Source organism: Phaenicophaeus curvirostris, chromosome 6, assembly GCF_032191515.1.
Source record: "Phaenicophaeus curvirostris isolate KB17595 chromosome 6, BPBGC_Pcur_1.0, whole genome shotgun sequence".
Taxonomy (NCBI): Eukaryota; Metazoa; Chordata; class Aves; order Cuculiformes; family Cuculidae; genus Phaenicophaeus; species Phaenicophaeus curvirostris.
In genome coordinates, this window is record NC_091397.1 from 21,913,557 (window position 1) to 21,934,966 (window position 21,410).

General features: G+C 38.0%; 1 protein-coding gene across 1 annotated transcript; it reads left to right on the forward strand.

The window, feature by feature from the left end:
• The first annotated feature begins 763 nt into the window (after positions 1-763).
• On the forward strand, positions 764-18,321 carry HACD1 (3-hydroxyacyl-CoA dehydratase 1). Its single transcript, XM_069859527.1, has 7 exons — positions 764-916; positions 4,759-4,876; positions 5,924-5,942; positions 6,024-6,112; positions 8,785-8,906; positions 11,129-11,307; positions 12,804-18,321. Exons 1-7 carry the CDS (start codon positions 795-797, stop codon positions 12,884-12,886), a joined length of 732 nt encoding a protein of 243 aa, XP_069715628.1. The 5' UTR covers positions 764-794; the 3' UTR covers positions 12,887-18,321.
• The last annotated feature ends 3,089 nt before the right edge of the window (positions 18,322-21,410 follow it).

A 21,410-nucleotide genomic window follows, 5' to 3' on the forward strand; every position in this document is an offset into this window, starting at 1 on the left:
TCCTCAACATAAGAAGGATATGGAACTGTTGGAACGGGTCCAGAGAAAGGCTACAAAGATGATCAGAGGGCTGGAGCACCTCCCATATGAGGACAGGCTGAGAGAGTTGGGGTTGTTCAGCCTGGAGAAGTCTCCTAGGAGACCTTATAGTGACCTTCTGGTACCTGATGGGGGCTGCAAGAAAGCTGGAGAGGGATTGTTCACAAAGGCTTGTAGTGATAGGACTAGGGGGAATGGGTATAAACTGGAGAGGGGCAGATTTAGCCTATACATAAGGAGAAATTTCTTCACAATGAGAGTGGTGAGGCACTGGCACAGGTTGCGCAGTAAAGTTGTGGCTGCCCCATCCCTGGAGGTGTTCAAGGCCAGGTTGGATGGGGCGTTGGGCAGCTTGGTCGGGTGGGAGGTGTCCCTGCCCATGGCAGGGGCTGGAACTGGATGGACTTTAAGGTCCCTTCCAACTCAAACCACTCTATGATTCAGTGAAGCCGCTGGAAATACGCGAAACGAATCGGGTCCGCGAGAAGCTGCCCGTTTCCCAGCGAGCCTTATGTGCAATAGGAACGTTTTTCATTATTAAACTGTTTGCTTGTTTCGCGGTCTTTAAGTAAATCTATTCCCCAAGCTGAAGCTCTGCAGTGGACAGCACCGCGCCGCGAACCCCGCGAGGGCCACCCCGCCTGGGGCCCACGGCAGGGGCGGGGGGGCCGGGGCGGGGCGCGGGTCACGTGACGGGCGGGCGGCCGGGGCGCGGCTGCAGCCCCCCCGCGGGTGCCGCGGGCCCCGCGCGAGCCATGGCGGCCAGCGAGGAGGACGGGGGCGGCAGCGGCGCGGCGGAGGAGAACGGCAAGAAGAGGAGGCCGGGCGCCCTGGCCACGGCCTGGCTCATCTTCTACAACGTGGCCATGACGGCGGGGTAAGCGGGCGGCGGGGACGCGGCGCGGCGCATTGCCTAATAGGGCGCAGCGCCTCCGCGCCGCGCCCCGCGGAGGTTAAGTATAGCCGGGACAGGAATGGCGCAGGGGAGGCCGGGCGCGGCCCCGGGAGCCGCCGAGCCTCCTCGGGGAGCTCCGGGAGCGAGCATCCTTCCTCGGGCGTGGGCAGCGCGAGGGAACGGTCCTCGTCCGTCGTGTGCAGCGAGGCGAAACCTGGTCACGGAAAGCATCTCCCGCTCGCGTGCGGATGTAGAAATATTAAGAGGATTATGCACATTCTGTTACTTTCCAAGGACTAATTCTGATGTTGTTATGAACTTCGTGACAGTCGAAGTTCTTGCTCGTTTGGAGCTCTGGAGCCAGCTCTCTGCCTGACCTTTGCTTTTGAAATAGGAAAAAGCCGCAAACAGGTGATTATAGAAGAAAACACATCTGTTCGGCACAGATTATACCTCACACAAGACGTTGTCATGAACGGTGCCCGGAAAAACACTGAAAGAAAACATGTTATCAGATGGACAGTCTGTCTAACTTTTAAAAAATACAATTACTTAGACAAAACTTTACTTTAGCTTAAATCAAATATTCCACTTTTGCCGTGCGGGGTGGGCAGCTCCTCAGGTCCTGGCTTCAAGTAAGCAGAGCACACACCAGCTCCCTGTGAGGCAGGAATTTCTGAAGCAGAGTGTGGTGCTGAGCAGCAGTGGGCATTTAGTGATGAGAAGGTGGAGGGGAGAGGGCTTATTTGAGCTGCTGCCTCATACAGTGATGCTTTGCTTTGAGGGAGATGGGTGTGTATGTTGAATAACAGATTATAAGAGTATTCAGGTTTATGTTGTTAGTGCTTGAAGCACTTATTTTCAGCTGTTGAAGATTTGTTCTGTTCACTACTCTTGAGGGGGGAAAAAAACAGAACTATGAATTTCCACATGCTTAAAAGAAAACTAAGAGCTATTTCATAACTTCCAGGCTGACATTCATCATAAGAGCTGTTTTACTTTGGTTACCAGTGGCTGAACTCTCTGCCATTTGAATCCCTTACAGCAAAACTGATATCCTGCAGATGAAGCAGGAGTTCAAGCACTGATGCCCAAAGCTGCGAATGTGATCATAATGGCTTTGTTCTCATTAGCATTTGTCAATCTTGAACACATGTTCAAGTATGTTCATATATTGCAGCAGCACCTTCTGAAAAGTGCTTTTACTCAATGTCGTTTCTTTCTAGCTGGTGGGTTAATGTTCTCTCATTGAATTCCCAGCCTCATGCTCCATGTGTGAATTTGCTAATGAATACTGACTCTTGCCACGGACTTTTATGTCTGCAGAAGATTATCGAACCGTGCTAGTTTTGACCTTAGGTGCTGATTCAGTATCTGTCACTTCATTCTTTCCCATCTTCCATTAATATCAAAAGGGATTAAGACATCAAAATTGCGTATTTTATGTGGAAATAGAGAAATAAGAGATGGGAACTAATTCTTATAGTCTTTGACAGGTGCCGTTTAGGAGAAAAATAAGCATTTGAAGTGGTGCAATACTTAACAGGAACAGTGTGTTTTTCCATTTGCTGAGACAGTGCGATATCGCAAAGTGTTTCTAGACTTTTAATAAACCAGTACATAATTGCAAATTATAATAATTCTAATAAAAAATTATGGTTTATCTTTGTACCAAAAGTTTAAGCCGTGAAAATGACAGATCAGTACCCAATCTTACAGAAAGTGTTTTCCATTTCCTGGTGATTTGCCATATTCACTACAAGGGCTTTCATGAGTTCCAGAGTCAATGCTGCTGGCAATTAAATAAATTGATCTGCAGAAATTCGGGAAAATTGTTTATGTAAAACATATTTGCAAACTTGGCTTCTGAGAGCAGTCCAAGATTACTCCTCTCTGCAGCCCTTCTGTTACAGAATGATGTGCAGAAAAAGTCTTGTTAGATTAGATGTATTATGACTTCCCAGGCTAGGGCTGGGACGGAGCTGTTGCTGTCACCATTCATACTGCCAGATGATGTAAACTCACTGTCATGTTCCTCTTGTCAAACACTTCGTGATAAAACAGGGAAGCTTTACTGTGAAGGATGACAAGTGAGTAATTCCTCATTTCCAAAGTGGTGGCAGACAAACTTAAATTGATGCACTCAGAGTTATGAAATCTGAGTAATATTTGTGGAGTCAAATTCTGGAATCATTCCTACCGTGTGGGAAAGCCTCACTAACTATGTGAGTTTCAAATGGCATCGTGAAGTGCTGGAATAGGCCACACCAAGTGACTGTGTAGCAGTAGGCACTATGTCTAAGAGTTGTGCAGGGGCTGATAGTGAAGTACATGCCATCTGAGGTGAACAGAAAGCTGTCACGAACCATGCGGATCTCATGCCATTACAGCATAACAAGTCTGACCGAAGATCAATGTTTCCTGGTACGCCATTTCCAGCGTTAGCCAGTGCCTTATGCTAAGGGAAGAGTGCAAGAGTAGGAGAGGTGTTCAGCATTTATCCAAATGTTTCTATAACTATTTCTCTAAATGTTTATGTGCTCTCTGAATCTGCCTCTGAGTATTTCTCAGATCTCTCTGCTTTGTCACTTGGCCCCTTCCTTAGCCAGAGCTCATGTTGCCATGTAATGTGCTTGCTATGGCTTTACCTACAATGAAAGGACTGAGTAAGTTAAGCTAAAGTTATTGTAACTTTTGTATTTTTCACTCTCAAGCTAGTCATCCGTAGCTCTGGTTATGCCTGTAAGTCTACATTAAAGAATGTTTGTGCTTTTGTAGTCTCTGTGGATTGAAACCTGAAGTTCCAAGGCATCTTGCTAGTATGGTCTTTGTAAGAGTGTGGTATAGCTCTGTATTAGACGTGGAACGTATGGTACACTATTTTGAAAGTATTAATTATATAAACATGGACTAATGTGTGGAAGGAGTTGCACACGCCTTAGATTATTGTGTTGGGTCTGTGCTGGGTGGTGGACATCAAGTCAGCCCCACTTTAGAAGTTTATTTTTTTAGTTTCAATTTTCATTTAAGATTTCAATTTAAGTTTTATATCAAGTTTGATTTAAAAGATACTGTTACTTTCTTTCTTTTACATTGGAAGGTTTATCAGTTGGTAGCATTGTTCAGTTTCCTTAAAAAAAAAAGTAAAAAAATTAGCCAACACCATCAAATGTGCAAGTTAAATATACCTGTCTCTGGAAGCTAGGAACGTGGAGCACCCATCTTTCAGCATTGATTTTCAGTCTGATTTTCAAAGATCACTTTCAACACTTTTGAAAACTGAATCATAATGGTGACTACAGTTGTACAACCACAAACAGAAATATTCACATCACTAGTCAGTTCTGAAAATTATCAGTTGAAGGGCTACAAAACACGCAAAAAAAGTAGTTGATAGGTTCCAGCCCTTTACTTGTGACTCAGAATGATGGCTTCAGTGCCAAGTTCATTGTGTGTTTTTGAATAACTAGTTCGTAGTAAAGATGCAAGAGGATTTAATAGTAAAAATATGTAGTCACTGCTAGTGAAAAGTCTGATGAAGTTATGGGTTTGGGAAAGGTCCCCTCAATTCATAACAGTCCTTTGATTATAAACAAGTCATTCTCTGTCCTTTCCCCAGTAAAGAAATTTTTAAGTAAAGTGTAATGTTTACATAACTTTATGTAATATTTATGTCTAAAAATATTTTTAATAATTTCCTGAGAACACTGTCAACTGAAGAAGCAGAGATATTCTGTGAAGAAAGTATTCTACTAATTTAGTTATGATGGATGGATATTTTTAGAGTTCTAATTTGATATGTATCCATTCTCTTTCTTTTGTAGGTGGCTGGTATTAGGTATTGCCATGGTGCGGTTTTATATACAGAAAGGAACACATAGAGGCTTATTCAGAAGTGTTCAAAAGACACTTAAATTTTTCCAGACATTTGCTTTGCTTGAGGTAAACTTTAAACATTAGTTTGCTTTACTGGATGCTGCATATCATAGTCAAAATGCATTATTAACTTGAATTTAATAGCAAAATATTATCTTAGTACTTAACGTCTTCCTAGCTGTATTATTTAATGAATGTGTATACCCACAACATCACAGAATTGTTTAGGTCATAAAAGACCTTTAAGATCATCGAGTCCAACCATAAACCTAACACTGCCAAGTCTACCACCAAACCATGTCCCTAAGGACCACACCTACACATTGTTTAAATAGTGATGGTGACTGTACTGTTTCCCTGGGCAGCCTGTTCCAGTGCTTGATACACAGTCATGGCCTCAGTTTATGATACATCTGTAGAATGAAACTTTTTGGTGAATTGAGCACTTACCATTCTTTCCCAGGCACAACAAAGAGTGCCTATGTACATTTTAACTTTCTTTCTCAATCTGTCTGTAACACGTAGTTCAAGCAACTTAAAATTGTGTGGCCATCTGTATACAGGCTTTTATAGTATTAAGCTTTCGCAATAAGTAATTCTACTCAAATCTGCCAAAATAATGGAAGGTGCTCTATTTCCTAAACATTAGTGACCATACAATAAGTCTGAAGCTTCGTAGTTGTCATTGGCAAAATTATAATAACATTATTAATCTGTAATCGATGCAGAGCACTTTAAAATTGCAATGCATTTAGCATCTGTTATGACCACCTCTACGCTGTCCTGTAAAATTTCTCTTTGAATAAGATAATGGAAGGGAAGCTTACTGGCTGAAAAAATAAATGCTTTGTAAGTGTGTAAATATGTAATATATACAATTAATTTGGAAAATAAATCTTTCATGTGTTTGCACAGATCAGATTCTGGGCCCATCACAGCATTTGTTGCCAGGGCTCTAATGTGTGTTTATCTTAAAGACTGTTAATTTGAGACAGAAAATCAGTTCTCCTTCAGAATTAAGCCTAGGATTGTATTATTTTCAAAAGGCCATGTTTATAGTGAAGATAGTAACATACTGTACATCAGTAACCTCTAACTTATTTTTATTTACAGGTAGTCCACTGTGCAGTTGGTGAGTTCATTGTTTTAGTTTCTCCTGTAACTAATTAAAATGTGAATTGCACAACAGAGATAACGCGTTTCTCTTTTTAAGGAATAGTTCGCACATCTGTGCTTGTGACTGGGGTCCAAGTGAGTTCAAGAATCTTCATGGTGTGGTTCATTGCACATAGCATAAAACAGGTATGTGCGTGAGCAAGTTATGTTTTGATTTTTTTTAGGAGAAGCTATTAGTACGGTTCTCATTTCCCGGAAGACCAATTAAAAAATTCACGACATTTCTCCAGAGAATACTTAGATACTTGAGTGTGATTTTGGAAGGTGGGGTTACAGGAAGGTATTTGTGTGCTTCTACGCAGGAGACTAGGTCTAGGTCTTAGCTGAGAATCAGCACAGTCTTTGGCATTGTGCCGGCTGTGATCTGCCTAAGTGAAATTAGTGACTACTGCTGTTATTTACCAGCAAATCTACTAAAGTGTTACCAGTTCCTTTTCAAAAACTTAAATTAGCACTAAACAAGTTAATCTGAATGAAAATATGTCTTAAATTGAATTTACCTGGATGAACATGGTTGTAATTTTGCAATTTATTTTAGTAATTTTCTCAGCATTTAAAATGTTATGGTAATATTAACATTTGGTGGCATCCATACTGCATTATTTTCATTAAAAATATATCAAGTTACCCTGCACGCCACAGTGGCACTTCAGATCCTATGTATACGAGAGGTTTATTTGCCTGGTGGTTATTCTAAGTCTAATGATTCGTTACCACAATGAAGCAAGCTGATTGCTTACAGCTTGTAGATAAGGACATTCAGTTTAGTTTCTGAGGTCTGCTTTCTGTGGGGGACATGTAAGAATTGTCAGATTTTTGAGTCTGTGCTCCTGAATTTTTTTATACTTAAAAAGCTGAGCCATTAAACTGTCTCACCAGCAGATGGCACGTGCCTTTCTGCTAATGGGCTATCATACATCTGCCTCCTCTTCTTAGATCCCTTCGTTGCAGTTCACAGAAGACTCATTTTCTACGCTTCATCTTTTCCTTTCCTTTGCTTTTTTCAACAAGGAATAGGCTTTTCATACATCTTTTTTTTTTTTTTTTATAAGCTAAATGTTTTCATTTTTCCCTTAAGGGACAATGTCTCAAAGATTAACAAGTTTTTAATGTTGGATGTTTATATGAGTGCTAGAACACAGCACTAAATTTTGTCATTTTGTTATTATCTGCAGTGGCTTAAATCTTTGCCACATCCAGTCATTTCTTTTGTTTCCTCTATCTTCAGTACAGTAGGTCAAGCTGTGTCTGAGAAAAAAAAATATATCTGAATGTATGTCTGATTGTACTTCACGCTGTTATTGCTTAGCAGGCATGAATGTTCAGGGTCACTTTAGGTGGTGAGAGGCATGTTAGTGATAATAGCCAGACCCATAGCTCCCTACTTGACTGGAGATTTGCAAGGCAACAGATAGGAATTCTCTGCATACTTATTTAAAGCTCTTCTGCTTGGATTTAGCACTGTGACATGAGTCCAAGTTTGTGTTATCAATGTTTGCCTCTAATCGCATGAAACTAAGAACAGCCTAGTACTGTCTTTCCCTTTGCTTGTTTGTTTGAATGTCTTTGCACTTCAGTTGTTGCTATGTGTTTGTGCGTTTGGTGGTACTTCTATATCTCATTTTCTTTTGTGATGTTGGTGAGATCCTTTCACTAAAAGTACATCTTCTTTGACTGACACATCGAGGATGAGATTTTATGAGATGATGAGCAGTTAAAATTTTTCTTGACTTTTGACAGTTCTGCATTTTCAGCATCTTTGAGATGTATTAAGCTTTGTCACCGTGTTGTGTTTTGTTTAAAAAAATGTTTCCCTTTTTTGTAATTTTAACAAAACTTGTGTTACTTTATTTTATTTCACAGACATCCCTGGAGCTTTTCAGCCTTCAGGCATGGAAGTGTATTACAAAATTCCTCCCTTTTTAAAGAAAAGAAAATTACTTGCGTGTAATTCTTCTCCTCAGAAGGTAGTGTTTGTGATAGGTCCCCATGTGCCTTCTTTGCATTTGGGGGCTTTTGTTTATCTGTTCACTTAGAGTGAAAAGGAACCGTTGTTTTGAAACAGCAGAGAGGTGTGCTACCTACCGATGAGGCAGTTTAATGACTCAGAACTTAAATCTTAAACGGGATTGTTGAGTGAGTTTACCCAAAGCTCCTCATCTACCAAGTACTCTTCATTTAGTGATCCATCTGTGTTCCAGCTCCTTAATTATCTTACAGCTCCCTGAAGTCTGCCAAATTTGATCTGCGGCCAAGTTCCAGTTAGCAGATTATACTAAAAAATGCCTTTCTTTTGTCTGAAGTTTCATAGGTATGTGTGTTATATGGTGAGGAAGAAGCAAGATAGAAAGGAAGAGAAAGTCTAGGAGATAGAGTAGTGAAATGCAGAATTGCTAAAAACTGCTTATAAAAGGAACATATTCTCTGTAGCGTTATTTTCTTCTCGCTGTTTTCAAGAGTGAAAAAATAAAAAGTAAATCACAAATAAAAAGAGGGAGACAGCAAAGTGCAAATGCAGACAGAGAATAAAGAAGCGGAATAAGCTTAATTATAGAGGGTTATGTTTTGATGTTTGCATAATGGATGAAGATTGCTCAGTTTGCAATATGTCTGTATGTTAGCAAATATGTATGATAAAGAACTGTATATGATAATGATTTCAGCATATCACTTTTATGCCAAAATTTTCTTTCTTTATGTTAGTTCTGTTTCATATATCTTAACTAGAAGTCTGTTGCAGTTTGCACAGAAAAGAAGCTTAAGGATGAAGAAAGTTTTGGTTCTTTATACTTCTGCAGATCCAGAATGAGGAGAGCGTTATTCTTTTTCTGGTCGTATGGACTGTGACAGAGATTACTCGATATTCCTTCTACACATTCAACCTGCTCAACCATTTGCCATACTTCATTAAATGGGCCAGGTGGAGATATCTTGCACTTCAGTTTCTCATAGTTCTGTGCATGTTAGTTTCACGCATGCTGAGCTAACACACAGGAGAGCAGATGTTTGAGCTTTGGTTATGTGTCAGCTGAATGCAAGTCAGTTGCTTTCAGTACTTGGGATCATTGTTACTTGGTTTAAAGTGTTAAAAATATCTTAGACGAGTGTGATTTGTTCTTTGCTTTTTGTGTGTCACAGTTTGAGCTCTGCTTTAATTTTTTTCCCCTTTATCTTTGGAGTCATCTTTTAACTCACAGTATGACTCCTTAAAATGCTTCTGAATACAATGCCCAAAATTAAGCACCTGCACTGTTTTTTTGTGGATTCCAGGCCTTTGAAAATGTGAGATTTGTTGTTACTCAGTCTTATGTGTACTATTGCTTTATGAGAAGTTATGCTTTATTGGAGCTTTTGTAAGGTTATATTTGTATAGTTAAGCTAAATATTGACTTAGTTTAGCCCACGTAAAAAGCGTGTTCTGTATCAAAGCTGCTTTGATTTTGAAGTGTACTTAATGTTGACCACTGGATCAGATTTATTACAGAGACTGCATGTTTATCAGGAGATGTAACTGGGAGAGAAGTATTCTCAGGGGTTGTTATTTGAAAAATACATGTAAGACAGACAGACTTACACTGCTAGAAGGAAAATATCCTTCTTAAATTCAGGACAGGCAACTCTTACTTAAAAGAGTGTGTTTCTCTATTTTCCTGTATTTTTGTTTTATAAATAATGCAGTTCTGATGCTTCTAATGCATTTCTTTGTCTGATATTTCTGTCCGTTCTCTTAATACATGTTTGGGGTTTTTTTCTAATACCTAGGGTGGTAGGTTTGGTCATGTTGAGGCACTAAATGGTAAACTTAAAAATAATCAGGTCTGGTTTCATGAATAATTTTTTATATGGGCTTCAGAAAGAGAAATACATCCAGAAAGTACTACCTTGGCAGGTACACATTAGTGTATCTTGAATGATGGAGTTTTTGTTTCCTTCTCATATGCAGTAGGGAAAACTGACATTCAACAGCAGAGATATATTGTGAAATATACTATAAACAAAACATTTGAAAATGTATTATCTTTTCATAGAGTCCAAAATGTACCTCTAAGATCTATGGATAATCAAACAGGAAAGTTCGTATCTTTAGCTTACATTCATAAAAGATTTGCCTGCCCATTGTCTAACGGGACAGGTGTGATTTAAATTTTAGTTCAGAATTTTTTCTTTTTTTTTTTTTTCTTTTTTTTTTTTTTCTTTTTTTTCCCACTGTGTAGATACAAATAGTGTGTGGATCATATAGTGCCAGTTCCTTCTTATACCTCCCCTAATCTGTTCGCTGACCTCTGAGTCCTCTCAGCCTGGCTGGATTACTGCTGTTTTGGATCTCGATCTCTTTTGGTCATGGAGTGCACAGTGTACCTTTCTCTCTGTCCAACAGTTCTCATTTGCTGTTCCGTGCATGAACATGAGAGCAGAGAAACTGCATCTCCATGGCACACTCTGAGTAATGACAGCACAAACCCAACTGATTACATTTTGTCCCCACCTATGTGGCCTATGCTGTTCAAACCACATTTTATTTAAACTGAATACCTTCCCCTTGTATTTGAACATTTTCTTCCCATTTTAAAATGAATCTGATGAGTTTCTGGAACTCTCATTTTCTTTTGTTTTTTTAATTCCATTAGTGGTAACATAGTATTTCTTCGATTTCCCATGTGCCAGTAGGTAAAGCAGGCTTATGATGTTTCTCAACATTTACATTATTTTCAAAGAAATTATAATACATAGAGTTGACCCAGTTTGCATACGCTATGACAAGGGTGTGTAGGATCATCTCAGTTTGGGATTCAGTCCTGATCTGCATCTTGCCAGTGACAATAGGAGCAAGGTCAGGAAATTTTAAAAAAGGCATTATTGGAGACGATAAATTTGTGGATTTTTTCACTCTTTAGAATTAGAAAGACATACACACATTCTGATATTTCACCTTTTTAAATAGAAGGACTGAGGAATGCATTCTCTGTAAACCTAAGTAACTCTTTCCAAAGTAACTGAAGCTGATATTCTGTGCCAAGTCAGGATTTGGTCATTGATTTTGGTGCAGAAACTACTGTAATATATTGCTGTGCCACTAATAATAGCAAGAGGAACTTTTAAATTCATGGAGTGTTTCTCACATGGGTTTTTTTTTCAATGCAGATACAACTTTTTTATCATTTTGTATCCTGCTGGAGTTGCAGGTGAACTGCTAACCATATATGCTGCTTTACCGTATGTGAAGAAAACAGGAATGTTTTCACTGAGACTTCCCAACAAATACAATGTCTCCTTTGACTACTATTACTTCCTTATTATTGTCATGTTCTCCTATGTGCCATGTAAGTATACTTAACTGTAGTAATGCTAATAGCATAATAATCAATTATCAGCAATGTTGGAAACACTGCCTGTAGTTAAATTGGCTGAACACTTTCTACTATAAAAGCCTGCTTTATAGCCTTTATAAGAGCCTGTTCTGAGCTTTGCTGTGCTTTAATTGGTTAGATTGAAATTTTCCATCCTGATTATCTGCCTCAGAACATAAGCTGTCTTAAAAATGTCACTGAAAATGCTGAAAACGTTTTTAAGACTTGAATGAAGTAAAAAAACTTTTTGCTTACACACAGAAGTATCTGCAACTGTGTCATAGAGAATTTCTAGTGTCTCTGTCACTTTGAAGCAGTGGCTTAAAAATTGTCCTGCACATTGTGCCAGATTTGCCTTGTTTTTATTGCCACTAATATCCAGTTACATGCCACCTCTGAAAATTGCCATTTGAGTATGCTTGGGAAAAACTTGAAGCAATATTCTCAAGATTTGATTTTCACGGAAATCGTCCTCCAAATCTCTCTGAACCTACTTCCGTCCCTTGTTTAATCTGATTGTCCTACTTCTGGATAGCAGAAGACAGATCAATTGGCTAACCAGAGCTGAGAGTAGAGTGACTATCTATCTTTCACTTCCAGTGTTATTTCCACTGGTGCCTAAGCAGTTGAGACAAGGAGAAAGCAACCTGATTCAGATGCAGCACCTCAAATGATGCTAGACCAAGCTAGGCAAACAATGTTTTATATAGTTTGGATAATGAGGCTAGAAACAAGGTAAAAGATTAGGGAGAGGCATTAAGAAGTAGGAAAATCGAAGTTAAAAGGGTCTGTGATCTGCAGACTCCTTATAAAGGTATTCCTTTAAGGAGTTGGCCTTTAAACATTGACTTTCACAGTATGTGCGCACACTGTGGAATTTTTTGTCACAAGAAATCATGAAGGACAACGAGAAAGATTTATATGAATAAAAGAAGTGCTAAGTTTTCATAACTTAGTAATGATTTTACAGTTGTTGATATAACTTAATGCTTCATGAATAAATCTGATTTTCTGTTCATTACATGTAAGTATCAAATGTATCAGTAGGACAGTAATATAAAAGATCTCAGAAGGCTAGGAGAAAGGGAGCTCCTCACTTCAAAACTGAAGAAGTAAGGTAAATTTGTATCCTCTTCAAGGTCTTAATTCAAATATGCCTGCGTTAGAACAGATTTGAAGACTTAAGGCACTGCCAGGAAGCAGATAAGTCCTGTTTATATGAAGGAAGTGTTGGAGGGAAGTGCACTGAACAGAGGGTATAAATTACGGGGGCCTTGTCTGAGTTCCGAGTAATTATTGTTTTGTAATTCACTGCAGTGTTCATGACTTGCTATTACTTACCTTAACCAACTGCAGCACTATATGCCATAATATTTCCTCAGTTCATCATTCTGCAAAACTGTATTTTTCCATTACGAGATCTGTTGAACTTTTTCATCTAAATTGCTTTCTTTTATGTTTTGATCAAGTATTTCCACAACTCTACTTCCACATGCTGCGGCAGAGAAGAAGGGTGCTTTATGGAGAAGTGATTGTGGAAAAGGACGATTGAATCAAGCCGTGTAACTATGGTGCTTTTAATGGAAAACAAAAGGAGGGTAAAACCCCAAAACTTCCTGTGATTTTTCTGAGTCCAAGTTTTAAAACATGGAACAAGAATAAACAACTGTGTATAAAATAGCATGGACTGTATTATTTTTACAGTTAATATATCTTCAGACTTACCTTTTCATCCTTGGTTTCACTTTCATTTTTAATTGTGCATTTCTTCAGACAAATTATTTTCTTAATTTCAATAGATTGACAAATAGCTTTAAAAATTAGAATAGTTGGCTACTGTGCTTCCTGTTCTGAAAGGCCTCTTCTGACCTGTAATCATCATCCAGAACAGAAGGGCAGTTGATAAGTTGTACTGAAAGTGAGTCTTCTGGAAAACAAAGCTTAAATTAGGGGATGTTTTTCATGGAGTAGGTGACTTAAATGTTATTTAAGCTTTATATTAAATAGTACCTTTCCTGTTACAAGTGCTGTTAGCATGTTGTTCAATGTTCTTTGAATTACAGGATCACACTATAGAATTCCAGAAGAACTTCTGAAAGGAGCCGAGTTCTTGATTGTCAGTGGAAATTTAAATCCCTCTGTATTTTCGTTTGTAATTTTGAAGATAGGTAGAATAATTGATATAATATTAACTGGTTGAAAGTTTGTGGTGAGGAGTAGACTTGATGTGCCTACCTTTCTCTCCTCAGTGACGGGAATAGGATTCGTTTGCAGAGGAAGACTGATTGTCAGCATGTTTCCTATGCTACATTTAATTATGTATGCAGAGAAATAATGGTATTGCATTTAGAATCTGCGAGTGAGATATTTAACTTCTTATTAATGGCTATAAACAAGGATAAAATATATTTGAAATAATGTCTTAAAATATAAATTGTGCATTGGATCATCCCGTTTTACAATTTAGCTGCTCCCTCCCCATTAATTGTTTATACTATGTTGACTTAATTTCTATTTAATGTCTTCAGTGAGGGATGCAAGAGGGATCTACAGTATATTGTTAAAAGTTACAAATGGTGTTACGCTATATGATAACTGAGTGGGAGAGGTCCAACAGATGGATTAAATGTAGACAAGAACTAGATGCAGCCTAAGAGATTCAGAGAAAAGGTAATGCATTTGAGGAAACTTGGTGAGAGAGAGAGGATTGAAATGTCATGATATGGTTAGAAGCCTTGATAATGTAGGCAACAAAGTTGCTTCTGGCATCACTAAATTCAAAAGAAGAGTATATACGTAGATATGCTGCATCAGGTAGATGGAAATCAGAATCATCCTTGTGATTGCCAAGGCAATTTTTGGAGGACAGTTCTATATTTTGGGTACCTGAGAGGTGAGAAATTGAGTCGATCATCTGAAAAGTCAGGGAACTGTACAAAATCAATAGAAGCGAGAAAGAAGTTGGAAAGAGTGAGTTATTAAAGTATGTACAATTTTTCGTTATGTGACACATACATGGAAAGGAGGAGCCTTTCTAGGTATGAAGATGTCACTGGAACTGATGATATAAAATTGAAACAAGGTAAATATCCAGTGAATATCAGGAGAAAGATCCTACCAATGTGATCGGTTAGGTTGTAGAATGACACAGCAGTGTTTATCAATGCATACAATTTCTTGGAAGGTTTCAAGTTAGATGTAGCACAATACAGGAAAATAATCTTCCTTTGGTAAGAGTTTGTACTACATACTTGAATAGGCAGTTTCCATTTTTAGCTTGAATGTTTCTATGATAATACATTTTTTAAAAAAAATTGTAGATACACCTTTTTCTGGTACGTCAGCTAATTTGATGGAAAAGCATTGATTTACTACATCCTTAACTTTCATATTCCATTTTGCACCTTACATTTGTGATATTTATGCATGTCTTCATTACACGTAGATTAGTTTCCCTTTAAGTGACAGGTGCATAGTGAACTTTGAGGTAGAATAGTTGTATTTCTTACAGTTTTAAAAGGTGTAATCTTTGTGGGTTTTAGAACAAATTTCATGCAAGGTGCTATAATTTAACTTATCATTTCTCTGTTTTACATGCAGCTAGAATTATTAAAAATCTAAATATAAACTATGCATTTACAGTATGGAATAACAGAATAGTTGTTACACACGTTCAGACTAGCAATGGTATTTGTCCACTGTTCTTTGAGTACTGTTTTATAACTTCACTTGCTTTTTCATCCATGAGGAACATCATGGCGATTTTTACAAATACTTCTCAATTAGCAAGCAGGAGAGTATGATGAAATATGTGTAACTAAGATGAGATTAAGTTCTGTCTCTATCTTTTTTTTACCATCAGGGCAGCTCATCTAGACCATAGCCATCAAGTCATTGAAAATACTTTGAATACTGTAAGGATGTCATTTTGAAATACTTAATCAGATGAGTGTATCCCACAGATACTATTCCTTAATAAAAGGAATACCTGCGCTGTAATACTGTATTATATTTGTTTCCATTGTGGCTTAAGGATATTATCGTATATCAATTAAGGAGTTGCCTTTATATCCTTTTGTACATGTGACATGAAAAAAATACAGCGCTGTTTGCTAAAATCTTAGATTTGCATTTTCATAAAGCAACAGTGTACAAGGAAACGATGGAGTTTTAAAAAGTGATTTACAGCTGTGAAAGAGTCCTGCTAAATGATACATGAATAAAAAAAAAGCTTAAAATTATTTACAGTATTGTATTCAGTGTCTCATAGAACTGAGAGATTGCCATGTAGGGTACTTTACATTGCATGTACTTTAAAATAAACAATCAATATGTTCTTCCTCCTCTTTTTAGTTAGAAGCCTTTCATGGGGCCTCAATGTATATCTTCTTGGTTTTATATCTTCTCAAAGGTAGTGAGAATTGCAGGTAAAATCCTCTCACCATTGACTTTGGATGGGCCAGGATTTTATCCTGGGTAGCTTACTTCAACTTAAGTATAACATTGTGAAACATTTAATTAGCTTGTTAAATGGACATAAAAAGTTAAGTATGACTTTCATATGGTGCTCACTTTCTAACTTCTTTTTGACACCTGTCTTTTTTGTCTTCCCCCTCTGCAATATGCCTAGTTTTCTAAAGCGTTGGAATCCTCCTGTTCGTAAAGATTAGGAATTTATTCAAACATCAGTGTCTTTAATGTTTTGATGTAGTCTTTAACAAATTGTTCATATAAAGATGTTGCCTTACCTATGCTATATATGCCTTCTGGAATGGATTAATACAGACTATGACATTATGAAGCTTTTTTAATGACAATACATAGGAACAGGCATTTGGAAGGAGATTCCTATTTGTCAAGTGACGTTTTCCTACCATTTATAGTAACATAAACACACCATCATTCTTATGAACTCCAGCTGAAAGCAGTTGGATTTCTTGAGGTTTCCCTCAAGACTCATGTAATGTTCCCACTGCAAAAGGCTGTTCCAGGACAGACTGGGTGAATTACTTCATTTCACAGCTCTGCCCAGAATGTCTAGAGGCCACATTCTGGACTCAGGGCATGGGCAGTGCAAAGGAATATGATGCTGAGAAATTGCATCTTCCACATTAGCTGCCAAGAGGGTCACTGAGGCCATTGTGAACAGTAGTTGATAGACATAATTTCTCTCACCTCCCACTATGCAGGACGTGAGAAGAGAGGAAGCTCAGTGTGCTCTCATACCTTCTGCGTAGGCAGCTCATGAGATCATCTGGGAGTATCTCTGTACTAAAAGGGCTTTTCTGCTCTGCTCAGCTGTCTTATTGCTATCTATAAGCCTATATTTCTTGAAATACTGATATGCCAAGATAGCTCTGCCACACTGATCTCAATAGTATAGTAAAAATTAACAGCCTTGGAAAACTGGTGCAATGTGTAGCACGCTCCTTCTCATTCCCATTGAATGTAACATCTAGCCAGGTTCATGTTAATGGACAGATTGCAATGAATGACTAGTTAACAGGGAGGTGTGTGGAGACCTTTTTCTGTGACCAGAGGGAACCTGTTTTCTTCTTAGCCAGAAAGAAATATGTGCATTTTAAATCTAGGTCTAGCTACTGCTCTGACTGTGGAACTTGCAGTCTTCACAGTAGCTTACTTTAGTGGATATTTGGATATTTACATGATTATTAAATAAGCTAGAATGAAAAAATTACAATCATTACAATATTTTATACTTTAAGGTAGTTGCTACCTGAACATTTTTTGTGAATTCAGCTCTTACTTGATCTGCCATAGAAATAAAAAAGTTAATACAGATAAGCATTCTGCACTAGGCAGGAGGGTGTCATAAATCAAAATTTCAGGCAGGCAAACTGGCTGCAGTTGTTTATAAAGGATTGGTTAAATATGTTTCTGAACAAAAAGGTTGAAACTTTTATGGAAATTAAATTTTATTTCATAATGTATATTTTAAAATATGCTCATAGATACTGTATTCTATTCTATTATTTATTACCTGTTTAAAATTAAAATTGTGCTGAGCATACACTTTATAATAGATTATTAACTGTAGCCTATTGAAATGTTGTATTCTGTGTTTGTTACAATGGCTGTTTAAGAAACAAACACCTCGTGTTTCTGCAAAGCTCTGTGTTCTCTTGCTGAATTGAGTTGCAGTATTGTTAGTGCCTACTAAGCTTTGCAAGGCTGTTGAAGTGGCAAGTTAATATTTGCCAAGGAATGGCTCCTTAAACTTGCTTTGATGGTGGTGCACCTTGATAGCGAGTGGTACTTCTGGTTCATCGTGTGGTACTGTGCACCACTGATGCCATTCTAGGGGTCTTGAGTCCTCCGAAAGGGGCTACAGATGTCAGTAAGTGATTCATCCTTATGAATTGCCAGATGGAAAAGACCCGTTGTGTGAACTCTTAGGTCACAAAAGTGAGTAAGTCTGACTGACAAGAGACCTTAGGGCTGTACTGAAATAAACTGGAGAACCTGGGTGTAGGGTAAATCTAGCCCTCTCATAGGAACTTGCTGTCAAATTCAGGCCTGCAAATGGTAGCGACTTTCGAGTTCTAAAATGTGCGCCACTTTCTGTGTCATGTTGTATCAACTGAAACACATTGTCTTTTTATTCGCAGCTCTCTTGCTTCTCTGTTCACTCTTGAATGTATTTTATGTCCTTTCAGTTGATAGCTTTGTAAAACTGTAAGTACAGGAATATTTACCTAAGCATATAATGTATTGAATTGTACTTAAAGATTCTTAATAACATAAATGCATCGCAGCTGCTCATTGTTGTTATTTTTTTCTGAAATGCATTATCATTAGCAGTTTACACCAACAGGAAAACAACACACTATTACACTTTTAATAACTTATTTATTTGCAAAGTTTATATGATTTGTTGAGCTGTAGATTCAGATATTTGTTTTAGAGACTGTTAACACTGTAGCACTGTAGAAATTCATCATCAATTAAAAGACATGTTCCGAACTATGTTCTATTTGATTTTATTTTTTTGTAGCATGTAGAAGTCAGTTCATGCAAATGTTCAGCATATTATACCAGACTGATATCTGTTTACAAACACTATATTTTTTTTATCTGTGATCCTTCCTTTTTATATTTATTATATTATATTCCATTAAAAAAGAGGAAGGTTTGAGTGGCAATATTGGTTTATCAAACAAGAGGAAAAAATACAGGATGTTAATGAGAATGTATAACATCTGTCAGCATGTATGAAGACAATTGCATTACAGTGGTCCTCAAATAGGTATTAGGATAGTGGATGTTTCCCTGTTTTGGAACAGGACTTTTTAGTGGTGTTAACCTTTGAAGAGGGTGGAGGCAGTGAACATCCTCTGGCTGTCCTTTGCAACATAACTAACAATGACATTGCGGCTGTGAGGCTTTTGTTGCCATGACAGTATGATAAAGCAATATGTGAGCATTCACACCTACTTCTTTTGAATTAGGAATCAAGTGTTCGTAACCCCAAGGAGCTTAACTGCATACATGGCTAAATCCTGTTAGTCAATTGTATTATAATGGGCACGTAGATCTCAGAAGCTGAAAGTTGCAGAAGTTGTCTTCTGATCTAAATTTACAGAGCAGGATTTACTTGTCCTGGCCCTCTACCAGTGTTAAACCAGTGAGATTTCTATAGAAGCTAGTGGAAGAATATCTGCCGATTTCAACAGGAGTGTGATGGGACACAGGCATTCATGTATTCTCTTCTGTGTAATTCTGGATTTACCAGGAAAAAAGAAAGCTGTAACCTCCCTGCTAGCACTGTCTGGGAGAGAGTATATGTTTGTTGTGCATTAGCTATTGCATGGTGGCTCGCATGCCTCCCAACTTTAACGTGTGTCTGCACCCACTGCTGCTCCCTGTGGAACATGCCAGAAGACCAGGAAATCTCCAGTATTACACTGCTATTGCATTATGTTAATCTGAATTCAGCAGAGTCTTGAAACCCCCTTCACATGTCTGCAGAAGTATCTTTAATTTCTGAAATTAATCTAGTCCCAATGACACATCCCATTAAAAATAGGCAGGATAGATCAGCCCTCACAGCTGCTTGGACATTCCTAGCTTGGAATGCTGCTATCACTGAGCAACTTTGATTTTCATGTGTAGTCTCTTGGTGGTCTGTGCTCATGCCACTCTCATAAAATGACACTTTGCCTGCCCTTAAGTATGCCTCTGATTTATCATCTATGAAGTTGCGTTGTATGATAGAATTAAACCTCCTGCTCACAAAGGAGAGAAACATATTTCAGTACTGAAGACAGCAAATTACATTTTATTGTGTAAATAAGTCTGGGAATACCATTAAGATTGCAATTCAGTCAGTGACAAAAGAGAGACAGAGTTGTGGATCTTGCAGCCAACATTTGCAGTATTTAACATCAGTCCTGTTTTCATTCAAAGGGAGGTGATATTACTGAGAATAAAAATCTGGATTTTTTGCCAGAAGAAGTCTTTTACAGTGATCATCTCTGACTGGGACTCAATTGATTTAACTTTCCAATCTGTATATCATATCCATCAAACTCTTAAGAAAAGGTTCTGTCGCTCAAGAAAGCAAGACCATGGAAACAATTCTTCTAGCAGTTCTAAAACAAAATTTATCTAAGATTTCATGATATATGAACACTTTTGAATGTTTTCATCTGTTCAGGAGAAATTATAAATTAGATCATATAAAGGGTTATTTATTTATTTTGTTCTCTGTGCTTACTACAAAAATAAAGTGCTAAAAAAGGAGTTTGAAATCTAGAGAACAATGTCCAGATACTAAACATGCTGGTACTGAATCTTTAAAAAGCTGATAATATCTTAGAGTTAACAGGAAGTGGAGGCACAAGCTAACTCTTCTCAAATGGAAAAAGTAGCTCAAATCTTGAGTGTAACCGTCCAGCTCTGATCCCTACGCAGTGTCTGCTGTTGTCTATTGTAGTATAAATTTCAGTGTGCTCACACTTGATACAGAAGTTTTTTTTTAAAAAAAAATCAATAGATATAAGTAGTTACTGATAGAAATGTGTTGCTGTCATGTGCAGCTCGGGTCAGAAAAAAAAGAAAAGAGGGCACATTTTCTCCATTCCTCAATGTGTTTAAATTGAAAGATTGTCTTATTTAAGAGCCATATTAGACAGTGTTGCCATGATACTTCTCATTTGCCATGAAACCAAAGTTAAGGTACTTTTTAGATGAAGAAGGTACTTTTTAGAGAAGAACACTGCATTATGATATTCCTGAATTGATGCAATGGCTATGTTCTTTAGAAATAACTTTATTCTCCCAGTAATTGCAGGATGAAAGTAAAGTACTCAAGGCATATTTTTTATGGATGTGATTACGCACTGTGTGATGTCTGTTGTGTGAACAGGTTGGGGTGGGGGGGTGGTTGATTGTTTTTTCCATGAACGTAGTTACTTGCAAACTAATAACAACTTTACCCACAGAACATGAAGCCAGTGGGCTTTTGTATTTGTCATATATGAGTACCTTGAGTTTATGGCAGGTTTGTAGTCTACTTCCTTGATCAATAGCTTCAACTTAATTCTGCAAATGTTTGTGAGAAAGGTACAGTGATTTCACCTTCTGTCTGAAGTGACCATTATACTTCATGGTATCTTTCTCAATGCATTCAATATTTAAGCATGATTCCCTTTTTGTCTTGCTTCTTTCTCAACTGTGCAAGCTACTGATGGAGAGGGAGCAGTTACAAGATCTCTGGTAAATAATGTCAGGTTTTGTCAGTTCCCATTTCGCTCCCGACTCCTTTGAACAATTGCTACAATCCTTGAGCTGTTGAGCAGCATGAAGTTGGAGATAACTCCATCACCTTCCTCTGGTCTGTAAAGTATTAGCAGGCAGAGCGTGCAGAAGACAGAAAGCCAGCAGAGAACAACGAAGCTAGTATTTTCTGTTAGATGAAGAGTGGGTGGCTTTAGCCATGTGGTGAGGCTAGTATGTAGGGTATGCGTTTAGAGATGGGAAGGAGACTGAGTGTTTCTGAGTCAGTCACTACTGGATGGCTGCTGTGCTTGTGACTGGAACAAGCTTGCTGTTTA

Coding starts and splice junctions, on each gene's coding strand:
- HACD1 (XM_069859527.1), top strand. CDS start 795: ATGGCGGCCAGCGAGGAGGACGGGGGCGGCAGCGGCGCGGCGGAGGAG. Junction 6,113..8,784: donor TTGCACATAGCATAAAACAG/GTATGTGCGTGA, acceptor ATACTTCTGCAG/ATCCAGAATGAGGAGAGCGT. Junction 11,308..12,803: donor CATGTTCTCCTATGTGCCAT/GTAAGTATACTT, acceptor GTTTTGATCAAG/TATTTCCACAACTCTACTTC.